Source organism: Chenopodium quinoa, unplaced genomic scaffold, assembly GCF_001683475.1.
Source record: "Chenopodium quinoa cultivar QQ74 unplaced genomic scaffold, ASM168347v1, whole genome shotgun sequence".
In the NCBI taxonomy this organism is placed as follows: Eukaryota; Viridiplantae; Streptophyta; class Magnoliopsida; order Caryophyllales; family Amaranthaceae; genus Chenopodium; species Chenopodium quinoa.
The window spans coordinates 1,009,655-1,033,909 of NW_018742904.1; the positions used below are offsets into that span (position 1 = coordinate 1,009,655).

The 24,255-nt window shown below is 34.0% G+C and overlaps 2 protein-coding genes across 4 annotated transcripts; one reads left to right on the forward strand and one right to left on the reverse strand.

Moving 5' to 3' along the window:
* Window positions 1–12,607: 12,607 nt before the first annotated feature.
* On the reverse strand, window positions 12,608–17,799 carry LOC110727326 (probable folate-biopterin transporter 9, chloroplastic). Of its 3 annotated transcripts, XR_002512527.1 has the most exons (3): window positions 16,515–17,799; window positions 13,121–14,496; window positions 12,608–13,028 (listed from the first exon to the last, which is right to left on the reverse strand). XR_002512527.1 is itself a non-coding variant. In XM_021906884.1 (2 exons), exons 1-2 carry the CDS (start codon window positions 17,089–17,091, stop codon window positions 13,343–13,345), a joined length of 1,731 nt encoding a protein of 576 aa, XP_021762576.1. In that variant the 5' UTR covers window positions 17,092–17,799; the 3' UTR covers window positions 12,608–13,342. The 3 variants fall into 3 exon arrangements, 2 of the variants coding, with proteins under 2 accessions (XP_021762576.1, XP_021762577.1); XM_021906884.1 differs by having other exon boundaries at window positions 12,608–14,496; XM_021906885.1 differs by having other exon boundaries at window positions 12,608–14,485; window positions 16,515–17,798.
* A 2,989-nt stretch (window positions 17,800–20,788) lies between these two features.
* Window positions 20,789–23,098, forward strand: LOC110727397 (protein FAR-RED IMPAIRED RESPONSE 1-like). The gene is made up of 5 exons (XM_021906959.1): window positions 20,789–21,012; window positions 21,115–21,502; window positions 21,603–21,898; window positions 22,043–22,141; window positions 22,270–23,098. Exons 1-5 carry the CDS (start codon window positions 20,789–20,791, stop codon window positions 23,096–23,098), a joined length of 1,836 nt encoding a protein of 611 aa, XP_021762651.1.
* Window positions 23,099–24,255: the final 1,157 nt, after the last annotated feature.

The following is a 24,255-nucleotide window of genomic DNA, read 5'->3' on the forward strand; positions in this document are numbered from 1 at the left end:
GCAACCTTGCTTTTGAATCTTGGTATTTGTACGCTTAAGGTTTCTCACTTTTGAACTTGTTTTCTTAGTTTTTTTTTTTCGTATTTGAATTGAATAACTGTGGGCAATCCCGATCATGTGGTCGATCACTCACTTGACAATCATGTTTCTCAGGCACGGTGCCAAGCACTCGATAAGAGACGCAATCTGAGACATGTTCATATCAAAGACATTGAACACTTGTCCTTTTGTACACTTATCGTTTTTTAAAATTTTGGGACTTTGGTAAAAAAATCACTCAAGCTTTTGTACTTGACGTATGTTGCACCTATCCTGTCCCAAGGTTAGGTAGATGTGGGTTGAAAAAAGAAAGGTGAATAGTTAGACGAGGCTCAGAGTGGTTTATCAAGAAAGGATTATATTTGAAAGAGGTAAAGGTGGTATGATGTGGCTACAAGGGGTGCCTCAAATCACTGGTATACCTTGTTCTTAGCTCAGCAAGGGATTTTTTTTTCTTTTTTTTTTTTAAATGAAATGCAACGCAATGATAATATGCAAAGAAATAAAATGCTCATTTTATTGAAATGGAAAAGGGAAAAAAATCAAGCCCATGAAGTAATTCTAAGAAAAATGATAGAGGGTGCCTATGCTAGACTTATTAAGGGAAAGGAAAATCAAAAATAAGAAAAGAATAATGAAATCTTGTCGTAGAAACCCGCCTCGTACTTTTGCACTTATTATCACTTGACCTTCTTGTTGCTCGGAGGAACATGAAGGCAATTTGAATCAATGAGGTATTGAACACGATCCTTAAGGGTGAAGCATTTCTCAGTAGCGTGACCATCGCCTCGATGGTATTGGCAATAGGAATTTGGATTCCAATTAGGAGATCGTCTCTCAGGTACTGGATATTAGATTGGACTAGTAGGATGAATGAAACCTTGGCCATGGAGATAGTCAAAAGCTTCATCATAAGTCATTCCTATCGGTGTATATTCGTCAATGGTCCATTTAACCCGCGGCTTAGGAGCATTGAGTTTTTTCTTCAGTCTTTGATGGGAAGAAGAAGAAGGAGGAGGATGGTCGTTCTTTTCATTCTTTAAATCATGGCAATGAGGGTTTTGTTCAATGACTAATATCCGGTTCATTAGGTCTTCTACCATACTCAAATCATGGCAATGGAATCTCGGAGCTTATCAACATCTTCTTTTAGATTTGCTCAGTATTCCTCAGTGGCATCTAAGAAAACTTCTTCGTCCTCCTCAATCATGGTCACTTCCTCAATGGTGGTAATATAGACTTCTTCAATCATGGGCTTATAGATAGGTGTAATGAGGAGAGAAGGATCAAAGATTATTTTATCTTCTGTGATGGGTATAACCTCGGAAAGTTTGTTATCATCAATCAAATCCTTGATAGCTTCTTTGAGTTTCCAATATTCCTCGTATTATGACCTCTTCCTTGGTGGTACTTACAGTGTTTATTAATTAGGATCCCACTTAGTTGGTCTAGCCTCCGGGACTAGATCTTTGATAGGTCCTATAGGCATGACCAGTCCTTTGTGGTGTAGTTTATCGAAGGCTTCGTAACTCATGCCAAGAGGAGTAAACACCCTTTTCGACCTTTGGACTCGTTGCTTAGGAGTGTCGGTAGCAAGTACTTCATTAATGGGAGAGGAAGAAGAAGGATGGTCGTTCTTCTTTCCTTTCGCATTATTATCGTTAGCAGCTGCCGATTTCATAGGGTCGTCCTCAATTTCAATGCTTATATCGTAGACAGCCTTGAAAGTGTTTAGAAGTTGACATTTTAAGTACTTTTGGTAATTATCTTGGAGATTTCTAATGAACATTCTCACATAGTCCTTTTCATCTAAGACCTAGATCATTCTAGCATATGCTTCCTTCCACGAAGTATAAAATTCAGTGAAGCCTTCATTATGTTTTTTTTGTTTCAAGATTTCAAGCTCTTTGTAATCAGTCTCTATTTGTACGTCGCACTGGTATCTCTTAATGAAAGTATGAGCAATACTCTCTCAAGTAGCAATGTCCTTGGAATCCAGGGAAAAGAACCATTGTTGACACACTAGTTCTAATGAGAAGGAAGGGAAAAGTTACTTGTTGACCCTTGATTTCGATGACCATTTTGAAGGCTCCCAGGTGGAAGGGTAAGGGTTATCTGTGGGTTTGAACTTAGGAATGTCAGTGGTAGAGAACTTGTGCGGAAGAAGTTATAGTCATTGGATACTTGACTTAGGCTCTCTTCGATGCGCTTGATTGTCTCAAGTGGGACATATTTGCCAGGGTCTTCGGCTTTCTCCATTCGAGTGGTGAGTCTTTTGACCAGTTCAACGAGATCATCCACAGTCTTTTGGATTTTGTCAACATCTTCTTGTTTGGCCGCCATTTTCCTCTTTTTTCAAACCATGTTCTGGAAAAAGATTACTTGTACGTAGGTGTTATCTCGAACTAATCGACCCTCCTTCCTTGACCAAATGTTGTGGAAAGGGAAACCATGGACACTTCTTATTAATCACATGACTCAAACTCAATTCAACATGCATAGATGGGGTAAGATCATAGTGTACAAGGGGTATGATATGTATGGGAAAGCATGAAAGAGGAAAGTATGTGAAAAGTGTTTAAGAAGGAAAGTGTAAGGTATGTAATGTACGGAAGGTGATGTAGAAGGAAAAGATGTATTTGTGAAAGGATATGGAAATTTCTAGGAAAAGGAAAGACCCTCAACTCAAATGACAATAAGGATGAGTCATGCATGGACCTAAGACATGGTCATGGTGTGAAAAAAGAGTATGTACAAAGTGTGTGCAAAGACTTGTGGGTGAAAGTGATATTTACAAGACACATGTCATGACCATGTGCCTAGACATGTGGTTGGACTCAAACAAGACCAGGGATAGACCATGTATGTACATTAAACTGATTAATCGTGATAGTGAGACTCGATGCAAAGACTCGGAAAGAAATAGTCGAACCATCGCACAGCGATGGGACCATCGCATGGCATTGGTTCTAATGCAAGGCGACAAAGCTGTCGCGGCGCGCTGGTAGCCAACGTCCTGCGCTACAGATTAAAGTGGTGCGCCATCACTAGAACGTCACCGCAATCTGTTTTTAGCCATTCTTTCAAAGGTTTAGGCCTAAAAGTCCCGAGCATATTTAGACTTTATGGGTTTATATTAATTTACCAATTTAATTAACCAAAGTCTTTTTAGTCCTTGGTTAATATGTTTAAACATATTTACAAGAAATAAGTCAACACAAAGGGTTACTTTAATCACAAACAAGGTGTGCACAAGTAGTCAAGTAGTCACAATATGATGCAATGAGTTTGCCACCTAACCATGGCTCTAGTTCTCTATGGTTAAGGATTATGGTGTCCAAGAGGGTCCATGGTTAAGAGTTCGGATGCATAGCGTGGAAGCCTTACCTTAGAAGGGTTGGCACGATGGACGGGACCCTACGAGTTAAACTCAACTCCATGGTTTGGTGAATTCAACAAACTCGGATGCACCCATTATTGCACGAAGCGTTTATTAGGATACACGGAGCGTGAATTCCAAAAGGATAAAACCATATGTAAAACACATATGGGTTCAGAAAAGTCGAAAAAACTTAATCAGGAAGTAAAATGTCGACACAGTACTAGAATCGGTCAAAACACAAAGACAGAATTATGGCGCAGAATCGCCAAAACTAATGCTGGACAGCGGGGTCCAACGTCCAGCGCAGCATTGTAGCGATGCGGCAGTGCTGTCGCGCGGCGTTGGTCACTAACGCCTCGCGATGGTTGTGCCGCTCTGCGACAGTTTCTATTTTCGACGTTTTTTCGGATTTTTCACAACGTCTTTTTTATTTTAGTTGTGAAAAATATTTCCGTCCTTTCCTTACGTGTATGTCCTATGTTTTTGACGCATTCGCATGATCTTTCTAATGCAAACCTTTTTATGCTTATGTCACAATGTTAATCAAAATTACGCACATGAATATCTAGATTCATTCAAGTCTCATCCACTTATTCTAAATCAATTGCTAAAATAAATTTAGGAATCAATTTCGAAATCCTCCCCAGCAAAGTCACCAAAAACTAAAGGGGATTTTTCAACTCTTTCAACCCTACAGTGGTTCATGTTTTTAAGCATGGCGGCGCTCAAAGGAAAAGAAGCTAGAGATAAAAGAGTCGCCAACAAGTTTGTAAACCGTTCATGGGTGTGAAGGTTATTACACCCCATTCACAATCACGGAGATTGCTAACTCCATAGTGGTCCGGAACCATGACAGGATGTTTGGGGATGATGGTACGAATCCAACCTAAAAGGGATTGAACCCGCCCTAAATAGGCCTCTACTTAATTCTTATGATATTCATGTGCGCTTTTCGATCAACATACATACATCAAATTAATCCTAAACTTGTTTAATCTATAATAGTTGACTATTAATGCACAATCAATCTATTATTGGTGATCACTTGAATTAAAATCATATTATCCTAAATTCGAATTATTAATTATCTTATTAGGTGGGATTTCAAGTACAAATTCCCTTTAAACCTGCAAAAAGGGCATGATCAAACAATAGCAATAAATCATGAATAATAAAGCAACATATGATTAATACATCAATCATAATCATCAAAACATTGTTAGTAATAAGATCTTAGGCATGATACTAAATGGATCAATAACAAATCCTAGCATGCTACTAATAATCAAATCAAAGCATTATCCTAAACATGATACTAGAAATCATAATGAGCATCCTAAACATGATACTAGGAATCATAATGAGCAGCCTGAAAATGATACTAGGAATTAACATAATATTGCCAACATGATTTCTATTCTAAAATCAAAAGAACAATGAAATTGATAATTGAAGTACTCACTTTGATGCCTCAATCTTATTTCTATTAAAACAATACACACGTTAGTAAAGTTCAAGAAAGTTAAATCAATAACGTAAATAAATCAAATATGAATTGAAATATAGATTTGGCACCAAACCCTCAGAACTATCAACCTTTCACGTCGAGGTCGAAGGCAACATCGGGGATGGCTTGGAGTATTCGAATCTCGTGAATGAGGTATTGTGACTAATTTTGGGAGAATATCAAGGATGTGTTTAGGCTAAGGCTAAGAACATTGGAATTAAGAATTCCGGGTTATGATGAGAATTGATGGTTGTTGTTGATTATTATTAGTGATCTAAAACGGGGGAAAACGACCTCTATTTATAAGGAAAAAAGAGGGTCAAAGCGATCATGAAAGATCAAGAGAACTGCTCTTGACGTGCCGCGCTAGTGTTGACGCGCCACGTTAGGTACTAACGCGTCGCGTTCAAACTGTCGCAATACGCTAGTTTTAAAAGGATAATCTATTTTATGCGGAGTTTGGTTTCTGTTGTTTTTTCTATGCAAATTATATCCGAATGTCTTTTAATTTTAATAGAACAAGGATTATCAAAAAGAGAAGTTTTATTCAATCTCAAACTCTTTGATCTTTATCTTTTCGAAAAGGATAAACTAGAAACTTCTAAAAGAGTCCTAATTGATTTAGGATTAGGAATAAGATATTTAGACCTTCATATGATCACTGGGTCGTAGGCATTGTTACTAAAATCCCGATTAAATCTTAGAATCTTACGATTTTACGATTCATGTATGTCACACGATTTGATTTACGATTCTACCCGATTTTACATATTCTCTTAACCAGCGAAATCCTTAAAAGTTTTAAACATGCCTATATAGTCATTTATAAATATATATTGTCAATTATTCATTCCTCAATGGGTAAACAACTATTTTCTAATAATAATTTGGTTTCAAACTCGTAACTTAAATATATTTAATTAAATTTAGATATGACATCTTGATTATGCATGTCGGTAGAATCTTACGATTCTGAGATTTGATTTTACGAATCTATTATAAGAGCTCCTTCCGATTCGAAGTAGAATCCCGATTTTAATAACTTTGGTCGCAGGTAAGGTGGACCTAGGTTTGGTTCGGGCTCGATGTAGTATTTTGGCCATAACTTCTCCGTTTTAAGTCGGATTTGGGCTTATAATATATCGTTAGGAAACTCTTTTCAAAACCCATCCAACTAAAAAATAATAGGACTAGGAATATGAACCTAAATAATCTGGTTTGGATGCTTTTGTGAGTTGGACACGAAATGAATGATTTTGGGTTAAAACATTTTAGGAAAGGTTAGGGGCATAGTCAAGGCTTAAGGAAACTTCACGAGACTCTTCAACTCTTTACCAAACTTGTTAATCAAAGACGTGAAAGGTACTTATCACTGGGTTTTGTTTTTGAGGAGACACAATCTGGTGTCTACAGGCGTATAGTTTCTGCTCAGACTACTACTGAGGAGTTATGCATACGTGCTATGTAGTTGCTTAGAGTGGATATGGATACACTTTTGGCACCTCCTACACCAAATTATGATGGTGGTAGGATCCTCATTTATTCCATTGTCAGCATTTTCTCACAACGGATTCCTGATACGCAAATTATTGGATACATGTTAATATTGTTGGTTCTACAATGTTTGTGGATAAGAGTGCCACTAGGGTATACGAACGGCTAATATCCTAAAGCTCATTGAGAGATTGGATGACATTTCTGATTACACATGGGTTGTTGCCACTATGGCGAACTTATATCGCCGTTTAGGGATTGAGTAGGGGTACATGTTCAGGCATTACTGGTTGTTGTTTGACACTATTACATGCTTGGATATATGAGTAATTCCACCGTTTCGACCTCATAGGAGGTTCGGTTACTTTGTGCACTCATGGGGCTCGTGCCTCCACTTGGAGTACCAAGAAGGAGGATTTGTCGAACGCTCGGTTGAGAGCATTTCGCCAGCGGTTAGATGATGAGTTTGATTCCAACATGGTAAATTTTAACACTTTTTACATGTTTCCATTAAACAGCTATTATTGCAACTTAATTCATGTTTTTACTTTATTTCTTTTAGCTAGGTCGTTTGGCTACCTTATGGTCTAGAGCCTACCGCGGTTATTGCTAGGACTTCATTCATTGGATGGCTTCATTATCGAGATGTCATTGAGCCATACATGCCATATCGTGTCTTACGCTAGTTTGGTTATGTGTAGACGATCCCTATGCCTAACCGCCAAGATTTCGCGTACAAGCATGCAGATTTGAAATTGTATGAGGTTCAATCGCATATCTCGAGTGTTGAGAATGCTTGGACCTTGTATCAATTCTAGAGGTTTCCGTTTGATTCTTGTAGAGTTCTAGCGCAGTCAATATTCTGGTGAGACTATAGATGGGTAATTTGACTTATTCAATAACGTTTCACATGTGTATATTGTCCCAGAAGTGGATGCGGTGTTCCCTGCAGTTCTTAATAGGACACCCCCAGTTTATGTAAGTTAATTTTAATTTTGCTATAATTTTATTTCAATTAATTTAGTTTTGGTACTTCTTATTTTATTAATATGCTGCAGTGGATGGGACGGATTGATCGGGCCGTTCACTACAAAAAAAATGTCTATATAGAACAGAATTCTAGCGACATAATTCAATCCGTTTCTAAATTAGAGATGGAAATTAAAAAAATCCGTCTCTAAATTAATTTAGAAACGGAATCAAAAAATCAGTTTCTAAATTAGAGACGCGACAGAATTAAAAACTCTGTCTCTAAATTAGAAACAGAATTGAAAATCTGTCTCTAAATTAGAAACGGATTTTTTCCGTTGCTAAATTAGAAACGGATTTTTTTCCGTTACTAAATTTAGAGACAGATATTTTTTTTTTTCCGTTGCTAAATTAGAGACGGATTTTTTTTTTCCATTGCTGATATGAGCGACGGATTTTTAATTCCGTCTCTAAATTATTTTCGAAACGAATTATGTAAAATATTACTTTAGAGACGAATTATGTAAACTAAAATTAGTCTCTAAACTAGAAACAGATTTTCAAATCCGTCTCTGACCTAGAGACGGATTTTAAACTCCGTCTCTAATATTTCTTTCACTTATTATTAATTATGTGCGTAGAAGTAACAAATAATATTTGGTATAGTTGGTAAGAGTTTCACTATGTGACTTTGAGGTCACGAGTTCGACTCCTACCTATTACGATTCTTGATATTGGGGATTCAAGGAGCCTTACATGCAAAATCGAGTCGGGTTGACCCGAGTGATTCAAATCGAATAGCATCTACTTTTAGACACAAAATAATTTTTTCCGTTGCTAAATTTAGAGACAGATTTTTTTTTTTCCATTGCTAAATTTAGAGACGGATTTTTTTTTTCGTTGCTGATATGAGCGATGGATTTTTTTTTCCATTACTAATACCAGCGATAAAAATCCGTTGCTAAGTTTAGCAACAGAAAACAAATACAACGTCGCTAGTCTCATTTAGCGACAACAGTTTTGCCAATGGAGTAATTCCGTTCAAAATTTTTCGCTACCTATATTTAGCGATAGAAAAGTACAATCTAGCGACGGATTTGATCTGTTGCTAAATGTATATTTTTTGTAGTGGTTGAGGGTTGTCTCGATTTCCATCCACATGTTGCTGAAGTGCTGAAAGAATGGGATGAGTATGCTTAATGATTACTGTAATTGATGTACTTCAGATTGGGAGTTGATGAAGTTAGTGTTTTGCTACTATTATATGTTTTTGATAATTTTATGTAACTGATGGACTTGACTATGTATAGTATGGTCTTTCTTAAATTTTATATGTTTGGTGTTGATGGCTTTTTTTTCCTATAGCTTATAATTAGTGAATCTATAAATATATAGAGCTCAATTGTTAAGCAATTTCTACAGATAATAATATTACATAAAAAATCTAGAAAATTGCTTGAAGACAATCCCAATGTATCCTTCTATTAAGATGATGAACTAGACGATGCTACTAGCTGATCCAATGTGCCCTCATATCTTGATAAAGTTTCTCCCAACCAATGACGCTTTGATCTCTACCATGGATCAACAATAGGAGGTACTGAAAAGTTTGGTGACATATCAAGTCGAACATAGTGGCGGCCTATGCATGCAATGGCAATCTCAATCCAAGGTCGATCATCAATAGACTGGGCACGCAACGGTTGAACAGTCATACACGGAAATAACTCTCTATTTTGCCCAACTCCATAAACCATAACTGCATAATTCCAAAAATTTGCAATTGGGGTACAAATCATCGATCGGGCAAGTCCATGTAATGGTGCGCGCCACAATGTCCACTGTTCCAACTGATACGGGTAATCGATTCATCCAAGCCTGGCCTCTAGGATACAAATGTATGTATTCTTGTTGATTTGCTTTCACCTCGTTTACAATTATGTACCAAGCTTGTATCCAATTATCTTGTCCACCTAATAAAATTTCAAAAAATACCGAGTTTTTGTGTTTGGGTGTTGCACAACAATAAGATCTCTATTTTTTCCTCTATCTCAAGCACCACGATTGCATCGCAAATACAACCACTCGTTATGGATGTAGTCATGCACAATCTGTAACTTGAGTGTTATTGCAATGTCTTTCGCCCATGTGACAATTCTTGGTATGTCAGAAATAATTAGTCAATCTGAAAGTGTGAGCAACAATTTACCTCATCGCCACCAAAATCTTTAATCGGATCCTATTAAAAAGAAAAATACAATGTTAACAAAAAAACTAGTTGACTTTGAAACTATTAAATACATGAAATTACAAAAATTAAAATACTTCAATTAATATAAAAATTATAAACTAAACTAATTCGTAAATATCTACAAAAAAACGTAAATTTAAAAGCCAATTTCATAAATTATTTCATTCTCATACTATTAAATAAAAAGTTTTTTTTATTAATTTAATTAAATTAAATTAATTAGCTCATAAAATATTAAATTAATAAACTCATCGTGAATTTACTAATAATATTAAATGTATTTTGTTTATTTTATTTATTATAAAAACATAATTAAAAAATAAACAAAAAGAAAAAAAATTCCCTAACGTTTTCTAGCGCCTGTAATATTAACCATTCCTTGGTCTAGTTGCATGTAATATGCAATTATACCATGGTACTGTTGCGTATTACAGGTAACTATAACATGGTATAGGCGATTGTAATAGGTAACTATACCATGGTATAAGCGCATGTAATATGCAACTATACCATGGTGAGGTTGCATACTATAGACCTCATACCATGGTTTAGACACCTATTATAGATGCCTATTACAAGCACCTGAGTACATCTGAATTTGAAAAAAAAATAAGGTTTGACATATACCTGATTCGATGGCGTCGAAGGTTCGTTGTCCCCACCTAGTGCCTCTGATGAACGCGGACCGTCATCGTCTCATTTATGTGGCCGGAATGTACAATGTGGTGGCCAACCGTCTTGGAATCAGGGGCGGAGCTAGTGGTCGAGCTGGTTGTCAAGGTGGAGCCATGGTGGTGATGCCTTGGATGGTCAAGGTTAGTGGTGTCAGGTCAAGCTTTGGCAATCATGTGAATGTATGTAATGATGGGAGTATTGAGGTCACTCAATACCGCAGCTTGAGTATTTTCATTGTGGCATTTAGCAATTCACTTTTTTATTAAATTTGAACTTAAAGTAAACAATTAAAAATTAAAAACTATTTTGTGAAACAAATTATAATAGTTTTAACCCATCTAACACACTCACCTAGATAATTAAGCCACATGACCCACTACACTCTAACCAACCTAACCCATGAACCCAGCTTGACCCACCTGCGACCTACCTAACCCACAAACCCTGGGTGTTTAATTTCTTCAACCCAGTCCAGCCCACCCATACACCAACCAAGGGTCGGTCATGTGTCACCCTACCCCAACCCACAACCCACCTAACCTTAACCCAACACACCTAGCCTGCACGATGGCCACCTTAATGAGGCGAGTACAAAGCGAGGTGAATAGTGGGAGCGGGGCCAGTACAACCTAAAATCCACCTTTGTCCTCTGCCCCATCACCCATGGCAAGTATGACTTTTTATCCCCATCACCGATCCCACCACCCGTCAAATCAGCATCCTTGCCTCACTCACTTACTTGACTCGCTTCATTGACATCTCTAAGTAGATATTTTTATCAAACAGTCAAACCTAAACTTACACAGCATTTCCTTACATTAGGTAAATCCTAAGGTCATTAAAGGCCCAAAAAACTTGTTTAAACTCCCAACACCCTTATTTTGTGCATAGCCCAATCATGATGTTGTCCATCTCTAAAATGACCACCTAAGGGATTGACATTCATAAATTCCCCAACACCCTCCTGACCAAGAAAACACTATAACAAATAAAGTAGAATAATTGAATAATGCTAACTTTGATTATAACTCTACTAGTCTACTACTATTATTAATAGCCACAAAAGCTCCAAATTGCACAATTAACCAAAGATCACACAAGCTTAAAAGGTATTGCTCGGAATGTAAACTAGCAAATGGATAGGGTCAACCCACCACACAATTGGCAACAAAACTTATTATGGTTAATCGAGCACCTAACAAGGCAAAAATAACTAAGAATTCTGCTAATATAAGATAGATAAAACTCACATAATAAAAAAACTGATACGATTATGAAGAACGCCTATGTCTACTGCGGCGTCTCTTGTTAACTTGTGAGTCCTTGATGCAAAATTAGATTAGAGAGTATATACTAGAGTGCTTCCTTGTAATGAGTTGAAGGAAAATACAGATACGATAAAAGTTCAAATTTTGTTCGCCTACGTTTGGTTTAGCCATACACTGTTTCAAACAAATGGAAGCACTAAAATCACTCCAAAACAGCAATCACTGTACAATTTGTGCCAATATATGAGGTTGGATGTGTAGAGTTACATGTCATGGATATACCTAATGATCAAATAGCGAGTCTTATGGAGAGCAAAAGCATGTGGCGACTTACGACTTATCTTGCCAAGGCATAAAAAATACGGAGTAATACATTTTTTACAAAACCATAATCAAAGTTTAATGCAAAAATAAGGGGTCAGAAACTCCAACAGAGAAATCACACCACCAAGTAGGGGTGAAAATAATTTGGATTAAAACCGAACCAAATCGAAAATCAAATTGAATTAGTAATTCGGTTTAGATTTATTTGTAATTCGGATTGTATCAGTTTGGAAAAATTAAAAAATATGGATTACGGTTTGGATTCGGTTCGGAATTTTAATAAACCGAAAACCGAATTACAAACCGAGATTTCGTTTTGTTACATTAAGCCTATTTTCTTTTACAAAGTATCTCAACCCCTTTGCCCTTTCATGTATAAACCAAAATAAAAGACCCTAATTTTCAATTCTCCTTTCTCAATATCTCTCTCACAAAGAATATAGTTAACAAGAAAAAGTTCAACAATTGGAGGAATTTTTTAGGTGAAGTTCGGATTCGGGTTTGAATGTTGCGAAAGAATGGAACAAATTTCGGTTTTGACTGGATTCTAATTAGCAAAACCGAATTAATTCGGTTTGGTTTGGATTGGATCGAATCTTAATTCGGTTTGGATTCGGTTTGAGAAATCCAAAACTGAATTAATTTGGATTGGATTCGATTTTGGCTATATTCCAAACCGCAAACCGAACTTTCAACCCTACCACCAAGAACCTTATTATTATACAAAACTTCGTGCTGTACAGGACTCAGGACTCAAGTGAATCAATCAGATACTGGTAACGAATCCAACATCAGTTACAATTCTTAATATCAAGAAACGAAACCGACTAAATGACTGATTTCATCAAGATGCATATGGCATTTCGCTCAAATTAATGCAACAGGTCATCAATGGAAGTGCATATATACAATTGAAGCAAAACTGGGCAGCTCCGGTATGAGCATCTGACCAGCTTCTAACTGATCTTCAAGCAATTTGTCTGTACCTTCTACACCAATTGTGCATCTGATTAATCGCCCTGGAGTGATTCATTTGAGCAAGATGTCTGAATCTTCTATATCAACTGTGTGTTTCGTTCATTTGGATGAACAGCATCCTATCCATACTGAACTTCACCACTGAACAAAGATAGAGATAAACTGGTGTTATAACTTACAGCCAAAAAAAGAGTCCCACTTAGTTAATGAACTCAAGTAGCGAATCTACTGACTCTGTAAATTCAGCAGAAAGGAACTGGACCAAAATAATCATATCGCTCCTTGTTGCCCAAACAAAAATCAGCACCAGCGTAGTTTGGGGGATATTTGAACTATTCTGGGATTTAAACCAAATATGTATTGTATCCTCTTAGGAGTTCAAGCATGAGGCACAAGTCATCAGGACTTAAGTGGATATTCCTGTGTTATTCCTAAATAACATAATAAGAATGTTGTCATCTTTGTGTCTCAGATTCCCTTTTTCGACGGTAAGAAAAGATTGAGTTGAGCGTCACTCTTCCAACTCTCCTGTTTTTTCGGCTCCTTTTACTCCTGCCTTTCTTCTTTTCCTTTTCAACGGAAAGTTGTGAAATTGGTAAGTTGTTGATCCAAACTAAAGGCACTAAAGCAGCCAAACTCTGCAGCATGATCCCTACAGAGAGGCTAGTGTAATTGTCAGAAGTTATACCAAGTACAGAAGCCAATCCAATACCAAAAAAACCACTAACAATTGTTGACAAAGTTAAAGCTGAGGCCAAGAACGCAGTGACTGAAGCCTCACATCCTGAAGGGCATAAGCTCCCAATAAGCACAAAAAATGGTACTGTTTTAAAAGTAGCAATGGTCTCAGCCAACCCTGAAAAGCACAAAGCGAAAACATTGTTTGGTATTCCGAACTTCAGGTTGCTTTGTGTGACTAGAACAAGGTCAAGGAGGAGAGAAAAGGCATATAAGAATTGCACTATGCCAATCAATTTCCTTATGGGAATATTTTTCCAATACCGGTCATAGAGCACAGTTAATGATAAGAGCAGCATCTGCCCAATTACCTTGGAAACACCGATAACTGAAGGGTCAAGATTAAGGGATTGTGTTTGATAGCAAAAGATAGATCCTGTGAGCATTGGCACCATTGCAATAGAAGCTACAACCCAAAATAGAGGACGAGATATCTTATCATCACTCAAAGCAACTAGAAGATCAGAAAACTGTCTCTTTATATTGCTCAAGCTTGAACTTTGTTCAACAATAGTACTTAGAGGCTTTGATAAACCAAGGGACTCCTCCTTTGTTGATATAGAAATTAGAAGTTGAACAGACAGCAGGAGTGTAAAGATAGATAAGAGAGTCCTTGGATGCGATTTCGATAGTAGTATACCACCCAACGAGTTGCCTAGAATTCCTGCAACTGCTATTGCCATGAATGTATAGGACTGTAGCCCAACAATTTTATGTTTTTGTCCATATTCTGCAATAAGAGCATCTTGTGCAACCTCTGTGACAGCTGCACCAAGATTACTGAGAAGAACGCATGCCATAAGGGTAGGAAAGGCTTCACCCACAACTGGAATTAACGATAACGGTCCCCATGAAAAGACCTGCAAGATAACTACAAAGTATGAACTTATTTATGAGCATCACTTATGTGGCTTAGCCTCAAGGCACAGACAAAATGCACCACATTACTGCAAAATGCTAAGCTAGAGAAAATCAGCCAGAAATCACCGACAAATGAAGATAATGTACTTCTAAGAAAATGAAACCAATAATAAAGCATAAGCAAAAAATAGCTGCTAAACATGCAAAGACTCCAAGAGATAGAGTAAATAAATCAAAGAAAAGTATGGCACCCAAAGAAGCAGATGAGGCATGTTGATTCAGGCATACTACTCCTACCTCCAGATAAAGCCGACTGGTTTTAAGAGCTCATATGGGTTTTGGGAGCAGGGGATATGGGAGAGAGCATTACAAATTTACAAGCACCATCCTAGGATTGGCCTAACATGCTATACAATGTATCATAATGAGTTTTAAAAAATGTTAGGAGAAAAAAAAGCTGGACTAGATACCTCTACGCTGTTCCCAGAACCAAAAATCTAGATCATAATAACCTTGTGAACCCAAATTTTCATTTTCAAAACTTATTTAGCCCAAATTATTCATATACATTTCATTATTTAAGCTCTTAAATTTTGTATTAGAACCAAAAAATTCAAACTCTGTCCATCAAAAGACAGTATTACCTTTATCTGAATATACTACGCCTCATTTAACTTTAAGAATCAGAGGTTGCTTACATTTTGTCACAATTTCAGTAGTATCAAAAAAATAAAAATAAACCGCATTTTTCAGTTTTTTCTCAAGAAATATTTTAGTTAAACTAAAATTTACAGTTTTTGTTAAGATATGACTATACTAGTGTAATACGAGTATTACTTCTTTTTTTTTTTTTTTTAACACACTAGCAAAAACTTTTTGTTACAGTACGATTTTTATCAGTCCAAAATATACCAACATTTGATAACCAAGAAATATAACCCTTCATATTCATATGCTACCCTTCTATTTTGGGCTAGTCATAGTTACAAATTTACAATTCTGTATTCAACTATTCGTGATTTTACTTTCAGCTTTTGTTTAAAATTCTGTATCTGGTATCAGTCTTATAAATCAATAAGATTTAACAGCAATAAACCAAAAAGAAATAGACAATAGAATTAACAGCATTAAACCAAAAAGACATAGACAATAAGAACAAGCACAGCACAAATAACATGAATAGATTACAGTTTCCTGTACCATCAATACCATAAAAGGTACAGAGTACTGCATACTACATTCTACGTATTCCAATATAGATAACCAACAACGGTGTAAGTCCAAGTATCATACTAGGTCATTTTCAAGGTACATCCACCATACATAATTAGTGGTTAACTAATCACATTGTTCCAACCCTTCATATCTACTTATATTACACAGTTAACGTACTACCGGCAAATTTGCAGATTGCAAATTCAATCATAAATCATTAGTATTTCCTCGGCTCCACAATATTGCAACAAGGATGAAATTACGCATCCCGAAACACATTTTATATGCTAAATATCTATAATTATATAATATTGTGAAAGTATTTTACGGGACGAATCTAATAAGACCCCACGTAACTATATTTTACTTTACGTAAAAATTATAATATGTGGTCAAACAAGCGTCATGAATAGTGTAAAAGTCCAATTTATTGCAATATTACTAGAACGGAGGAAGTATTACATGATGGAATAGTACTAACATGCGCGTGTACTAAACATTAATTACACTAATATGCGCGTGTCTTTGTCATAAATCTCCAAACTTATACCATTTTAAGAAACCTTTTTACTACGTATATGCAGCGCTAACGGCTGTAATAGCATAACCCACTTTCTATATTAGATGACATTTTCCAGAACATTTTAAATTAATATGAACAATATACTACGAGCACATCAATTTCATGATTGTCAGCAAGTGAAAACTAAATGTGTATGTCATTTTTAGCAAGGATATAAACCAACAAAATTAAAAAAATTAAAAATTAAAAAAAAGAAAGAAAAAAAAAAATATTTGAATTTAGAAACTAACCTCCAATACAAATATAAGGAATTCTATGAGCAGCACCAATATAAAGAGCATCAGATAAAATCCCATAAAAGGGTTTAGCCACCATTGGAAGAATACCACAATATTGCACCCACTGTAAAGTTGAAGGATCATAATTCAGATTTTGTGCCATATGAAAATTAAGAGCTAACCATGGAAAACACCTAAACCCTTGTACCCAATAACCCAATCCACACAAAACCAACATTTGATTTTTACTACTACTAATAGTATTATCATTTTTGCTAACACCAATCTTTGTTTCAACAATTATCTCATCACCAATTCTCCATCTCATGGGGATCCTGCCCTTACATTTTTCCCCGAAAGGCGGCGGCGGCGGCACGGCCGCCTTTGGTGGTTGAACAATGAAACAACGTTTGTTTGTAGAATTGGGTTTCCATAATTTGTTGAAGAAATTGTAAGGGGTAAGGAATTTTGAGGTTTGGGATTCAAAACAAATGATGGAATTTTTCATGGAAATTGAAGATGATTTTGGGAATTTTTTGATAAATAATGGGTTTGAATGTAATCCATTGGGAATTATCAATGAAACCATTATTCTTGTTCAACCTTATTAACAAGAAAATGCAAGAAAAGATATTAATAAAGGGAATAAATGAAAAAGAAATTAGACCTTAAATTTGTTTGGCTGAATTTAATAAGAGTAAAATATAAAATTCTTGATTTATCTAGTGATGAGTAGAAGAGTGTAGTGTAGGGAAGGGATTTTTGTGGAGTCAGCCAAACAAATTCTCCATCATATGAGTCATTGGGAATTGGGAGGGAAGAGGTAGAAGAGACAGAAAGAAATTTCCAGGCTTTTTTTGAATATTTAAAGCTAATTTTTACAGCTGCTGGCCTTTTTGTCTCTTTTTTCAATTTTTTTTTAGTTTCAAATTTTTTTTTTTTTTTTTTTTTTGACATAAAAATGGAGTTCTTTTTTGGACATAAAAATGGAGTTCATAAATTTAAGTTTTACTTGCATTAATCCTTACCTTGAATAATTTAGGAATTACCCCCATGTTTTGGGGGACTATTTTTGAAAAAGTGTATTGTTTTATAATTTTTGGTTAATTAATTGTTTATCAGGCAATTATAACATGTTTGTTTATGGTGAAAAACTCTAAAAACTAAGAATGGTATTATTATGATAAATTTGAAAATGGAACTTTGTCTCTATGCATTTGTTATTGTTTAAGAACTTTTGTTACCACTTAATACCAAATATGAAGAAAAATATTTTTTTCCTTCATTGCGAAATTTTCTCCTTGATTCAATACAACTTAACATCTCCCACTTGGTTTTTCTTGATTATAACAAATTTTATTAGTTAAATAGTTAATGCACACAACATACCCTTCAACACTTTCGTTTCAACAATCTCAAGGCTTTACATCTGTATCGATCTTCTTGTACAGTTCACCGGATACATTTTAATCAATTTGCATTCTTGTTAGATTGATTATTTTTTTTGTTTTAGAAAATGATTATTTAAGTTGAAATATATGGAAGCTTCAATTGGCATGATAATTCTCTACGAAAAATACATCCTCCCCACTCTATTTTCTCTCTTCTCACTTCCTCCTTCAAAACCCAATTTAATTTATTTACTAGCTAAAGTCCCGTGCAAACCACGGTTATCGTAAAATTTATATCGAATTATATTTTTCATTACGTATTAGCAAAAAAATATTATTTTTAACCAAATAGTTTCAATTAAAATCTATATCCAATACCAAAGACATCAAAAATATTACCCTTCGTGTTTTTTTCTATATACTTTGTATATGTTATCAAAATAATATTTTTAATGAAATGACTTCTATAGCCAAAATATAAAGTTCTAGAAAAAAGAATGATTATGTTATTGTAATCATTGATAATAATATTATTCTAATTACCTTTTTTAAGGTAAATTCTAATAACCTTATATAATAGTATATACGAGTATAAAAATTTACCAAGTATATTATTGAAGATATATAAAAAATATTCTTTTACATATGATTACCAAAATGAGAAGACTATAATATAGGTTATAAATTTGAGATTTTAATTTGATACACTTTTGTAGGTTCTATTGTAATATACTTTGTAATTTAAAAATATTTTGTTTGATATATTTTTCTTAATTATATAGAAGACATTGCATTGCATTTATAAAAAAAATAGTACAATATCCAGTGACCTAATTATAGTGCCCTAATTATATATGTATAATGTTAGTCAATAATTTTGTGATTTGGTAAATATATGGTAAATATTTATTTTAGGAATAAATAAATGGAATCTTGTATAATAAATCAATGGATAATTAAAAAAATTAAGATTTTTTTGTACCAGGAATTGACACGTGTCATTCCTGGTGTCAGTTTTAGTATTATGTTATTGATTTTAATTTATGTTTTTTTTGTTTTGTTTTAGGGTTTACCGCCAACCTTTATTTGATGGTAAGCCCCTAATTTATTGTTATTTACTAGTTTTTGTTTTATGCTTATAATAAATCTCCACTCTCTCTCTCTCTCTCTCTCTCTCTCTCTCTCTCTCTCTCTCTCTCTATTAGAGAGTTATTTTATCCAATTTTTTCGATTATATCACACATATACCGGGTTTTTTCTCTCTCCTTGTAAGAGTTTGGGGCTATATAATTTTTTAAATTTTGCAGCAAAAATGGATTTTTTGATGAGGATTTGTGCAATGTCACAACAAAGTTCAGTTCTACAATACATTAATGATCAATTGCATCAAATTTGTTTAATTTCAAAACTACAATAGATCGAATTGAAAGACCCCCTCATGGAATGCGATATATATCAAATAATAATGTGAAGAAGAGTACTTATCATATCTCATATCCAATGATCGTGGCGTTGCTAAATTAGAATATTATTTGATCCAATTTATATAGTATTTGCTTGTTTTAAACTTTATTGCAGATGTTGTATGAATTTTCTATCAATGAATTATTTTTTATATACAAAAAGAAAAGTTCAAACATTAAACAATTGTTTTTCAAAACTTTCAAATATACTCCCTTCGCCTCATAATAATCGACACGTTGAATGAGTATTGATATAAATTTTCATTATATATATATATATATATATATATATATATATATATATAAAAAAAAAAAATAATATATATATATATATATATATATATTGAAAACACACACACACACACATATATATATATATATATGTAGCGAAGGGGGTATATTCAAAAGTTTTGAAAAACAATTGAGTTCATGTGAGAACCAAGGTGAATAATAGGAACTAGGAACTAATCTCAACTGTTCATCAAGTTGCATCTGATGCCTCACGTTTCACTCGCCTCATTAATGGCATTTTAGTAATTTTTCGCGTTGAATGAACTTCCTTCTGTTCTTTTCGTTCTCTCTCCTCTCTTGAACTTTCTCTCTCTACCCGCATAACTCTCTCTGCTCTCTCAAATTCGAGAATCTGTTCTTCGCTCATCAAGTATTTTCTCTGAATCTTCGATTTTCTTCATTGTTTTGAGGTAATTTGTTTCGATTTATTATACTTTTTGTGATTTTTTGAATTTTTTTTATCGATTTGCGGATTTTTGTTTTCTCATTCGATTAGTTATTTTTGATTTGTTGTTGTTGTTGTTTTTTGTTCGATTTTTCAAATTATTTCTTATTTATTTATTGTTCTTTTATTATGATTTTGTGTTTTTTGAATTACTTATTACGATTTAGGGTTCATATATTTCAATTTGGGTGTTTTTCGAATTACTTATTACATTTAGGGTTTTGTATTAAGATTTGGGGTTTTTTGTAATGATTTTTAATCTAATTGTATGATTTAGGGTTCTTTTGGTTGTTATTTTATGATTTACTGTTATTTGAGTTATTTCCTCTTTTGAAGAAATATTGCTCCATTTACTTTGTTCAATGTTCCGAAGAAACATTCGTTTTAGTGTTGCTGCTTTATTCAATTCTTTTTATTCTTTTTTCACTCTTTGTGGTTTTATATTTATTTTTTGCTTTGTGTCATTTACTTTTTGTATTGAATCATTTAGTTTTCACTATTACTTTTGCTTAATCCTTATAACTGCTTTTTTATTTTGTTTGTTTTACTTTTTGAGCTTTTTTTATTTACTTTTTGCTTTGAGTCATTTACTTTTTAGTATGCCTCTAATAGTTTTTATTTGTATACTTTTTTTTTGGTTTACTTTTTGTTATTGTTTATTTACTATTTTCTTTGATTCATTTACTTTTCAGGAAGATGACTAAAAGTGTAGAGCATTGTTCTACTGTTGTCACCGATAAAGATATGAATGTAAGAATTTTCAAAACACCCACTCAGCCTGTGCTTCCTAGGATATATTATAATTCTGGAGGTGATAAAGAGTATATCCTAGGTTGTTCTTTGGAAAACAAACCTATTATTGGAATGAAATTTGATAGTCTTGAAGATGGTATTGTCTTTTATATCAAATATGCTAATGAGTGTGGATTTACAGTCCGTTCTAGTACTACTTAAGTAGATAAGAATAAGGTTGGTTCTAGTAATGGTAAAAGAGTTACTGTAATTAAATATTTATTATGTAGCAAAGAAGGGTATGTGACAAATAACAAGAAAGCTGGTAAACTAGTTGAAGGTGCATGTTTAAGGAAAAAGACTGTGAATAGAGTTGGATGTCCTGCTAAGATTAAATTTAGGTTTTGTAGTGGTGGGAAGTATATGGTTTACTTTTTCCATGAGTCTCATTCTAACCCTTTTTCTACACCTATTACTAAGCAGGTTAATAAATATGAAGTTGGTTTAAATTTTGTTCATAAGAAGTTTATTTTTGACAACTCAAAGTTAAATATAGGGGCTGTTATGTCTTATAGGATCATGAAAGAACTTTGTGGTGGGTATATCAAGGGCAGTAAAAATGACTTCAAAAATTTTTCTAGGGACTTGAAAGTTTATATCTCTAATGCTGATGGTGCTGTTTGTTCAAAACCTTGAACAAAAAGTGAAAAGCACTGAAGGGGGTTATTATTTTGATTACTATGTTGATGCAAACAGGCAACTGACACATATTTTTTAGGCTGATCCTATTGGTAGAAGAGATTTTCAATTATTTGGGGACTCTTTATCTTTTGATTCTGCCTATGATACAAATAAATACTCATTAGTTTTCTGCCCTTTTACTGGAGTTGATAATCATAAGAGATGTATTACATTTTGTGCTGCTTTATTATCTAAAGAAGATGTAGAATCTTTTGTGTGGCTATTTCAAACTTTTTTGAAGTGTATGGGAAGAGAACCCTCTTGCATAATTACTGATCAAGACCCTGCAATGGGTATTGCCATACAAAAAGTTTTTACCATGACTAAACACAGGTTATGTATGAGGCATATAATGAGGAAGGTACCTGAAAAGGTTGGAACTCAGTTTTGTAATGAAACTGAGTTCTTGAAAAAGCTAAGTGCAGTAGTGTAGGATAGAGAAATTGATCCCCATGTATTTGTTGATGGCTGGAACAGTGTTATAGAGGAATTTAACCTTGTAGATCATGAATGGTTTGCATACATGTTCAAGATAGGCATCTTTGGATCCCTGCATATTCAGGGACTTGTTTATGGGTGGGTTACTGCGTTCTACTTCTAGGTCTGAAGGTGAAAACAGTTTCTTTTGTAATTTTATAAACCCCCATGTGATCGACCTGTGTTGAATTCTTTGTTTGTTATGAAACTACTCTTGATGCTCAAAGGCATGAACAGGATGAGTTGAACATGCTTAATAAATCTGAGCCTCAATTGCTTACTCAATTACACTTTGAAAAGCACGCTGCTGTTGTTTACAATCGTGCCATCTTTTATGATTTTCAAGAAGAATGTCAGGCAACTTGTTTCTCATGTGGTGTTGAAAGTTGTAGTTCTCTGTATGGAGATGGTGTGGAATTTTCTGTAATTGTTGATGATGAGAAAAGGAAAAACTTTGATGTAAATTTTGACTTGGCCACATATAAGTGCAATTGTACTTGTAAAATGTTTGAGAGTCAAGGCATCTTATGTAGACACATTTTGTTTATTATGAAAGGCAAGTCTATACGTGAAATTCCTGATCTTTATATCCTGAATCGTTGGAGAAAAGAAGTTCTGAAGAAAGCTTCAGCCAGAAATGCTATTCTGGATGATGCTTCTAAGTATGATAAGAAGAAGCAATTGGTGAGTGATGTGTGGTCCAAGATTTTTATTTGTGTGAGTTTATCTAAGCAATCTGAGGATGATTTATCTGAGCTTATTAGGACATTATTTTCATTTAAGGAGCAGATGCTGACAAAGAATAATCCTGAAAATGCAACTAGTTTAAAAGAGGTGAAATATGCTAATATTCAGGTTTTGGTTGGGTCAAATGAAGTAGATGTAAACATCTTGCCTCCAAATCAGTGCCTTAACAAAGGTTCTGACAGAAGTTCAAAGCGGTTGAAGAGTGCAAAAGAAATAGCTTCTGAAGAAAAATCCAAAAGGGGCAAAACTTGTAGAACTTGTGGGCAATCTGGTGTTTCACATGACAGTAGAAACTGTCCAAACAAGTAGTCCTTCAGGTATGTTACTTTTACATGTGTTCCATTTACTTTAATCTGTTATTTATTTACTTTAACTTTAAACTTGATTTACTTTTTATTTTGAAGGTATTATTATACTTGTACTTTTCTTTTAGGTATTTTACCTTTGTACTTTTCTCATTTACTTTAAGTTGAAATTATTTACTTTACATTGTAACTTTAATCTGTCACTGATTTTTAGATGTTTATTTTTGTGCAGTTATTATAATACTTGAAAATTTTAAGATGTTTTGGAAGATCAATATCAAGATGCACTGAAGAATTTTTTTTTTTAATGTAATATTTTTACATTTACTCTTAAGTAATTGTACTGTAGAAATAAAGTTCAGTTTATTTACTTTTTACCTATTATACTTTAACCTTATGAAATATTTCATTTACTTTATGATATTGTTTTTTTCCTGCCTTTCACAATGAATAATATATCATATGAATTGTATTATCATGTAATGTCCTTCTTATTTACAAAGTTGAAGATAATACCCTATATTACTCCCTTTGTTCCAGAATATTAAAATACATAAAAGAATCTTTTACACATTAAACTATTATTCTAACCATGGTTTCATTAAACTCCGTGTCTAACGAAACGTCCCAACTATCTGGGACGGAGGGAGTAACAAAACTTGTTAATATACGAGGCTCTTTTATAACCAAACTTTAACAGTATTTTTCTTTTCTTTAAAATCGAACACCATATTTCAAAATGACTTCATTTTCTAAACTTTTTTCTTTTACTTTTAACTGAGTTCCTGTTACTTTAACATTATTTTCATTTACTTTTTGATTTATTTCTTCTACTTTTATATCTAGCACCATTTTTCACATAGAATAAATCTACTACTTCAACTCAGAGATATAATATGTATTCTTCATACAAACATACTACTTAAACCTTCAAACTAATGTATTGGATTAGTACTATACAACTTAAAGTACTCTAATGCCTATGATATATTTAAATCTATTAAAAACATTTACAATTCTTCAAATGCCTTTTGCTTTCTTCTCTTCCCAATCCTCAACATTTGTCAGCAGTTTCTCTTGTATTTGATTGTTATCATTGAGAAGTAGGTCAAGTACTGTTTTTATATGATGGTGTGTCAATGTTTGAAATTCTTGTAAAAA

Coding starts and splice junctions, on each gene's coding strand:
- LOC110727397 (XM_021906959.1), top strand. CDS start 20,789: ATGACTAAAAGTGTAGAGCATTGTTCTACTGTTGTCACCGATAAAGAT. Junction 21,503..21,602: donor TCTCTAATGCTGATGGTGCT/GTTTGTTCAAAA, acceptor CATATTTTTTAG/GCTGATCCTATTGGTAGAAG. Junction 22,142..22,269: donor ATTCAGGGACTTGTTTATGG/GTGGGTTACTGC, acceptor TGATGCTCAAAG/GCATGAACAGGATGAGTTGA.
- LOC110727326 (XM_021906884.1), bottom strand. CDS start 17,091: ATGGTTTCATTGATAATTCCCAATGGATTACATTCAAACCCATTATTT. Junction 14,497..16,514: donor TCCTTATATTTGTATTGGAG/GTTAGTTTCTAA, acceptor CATACTTTGTAG/TTATCTTGCAGGTCTTTTCA.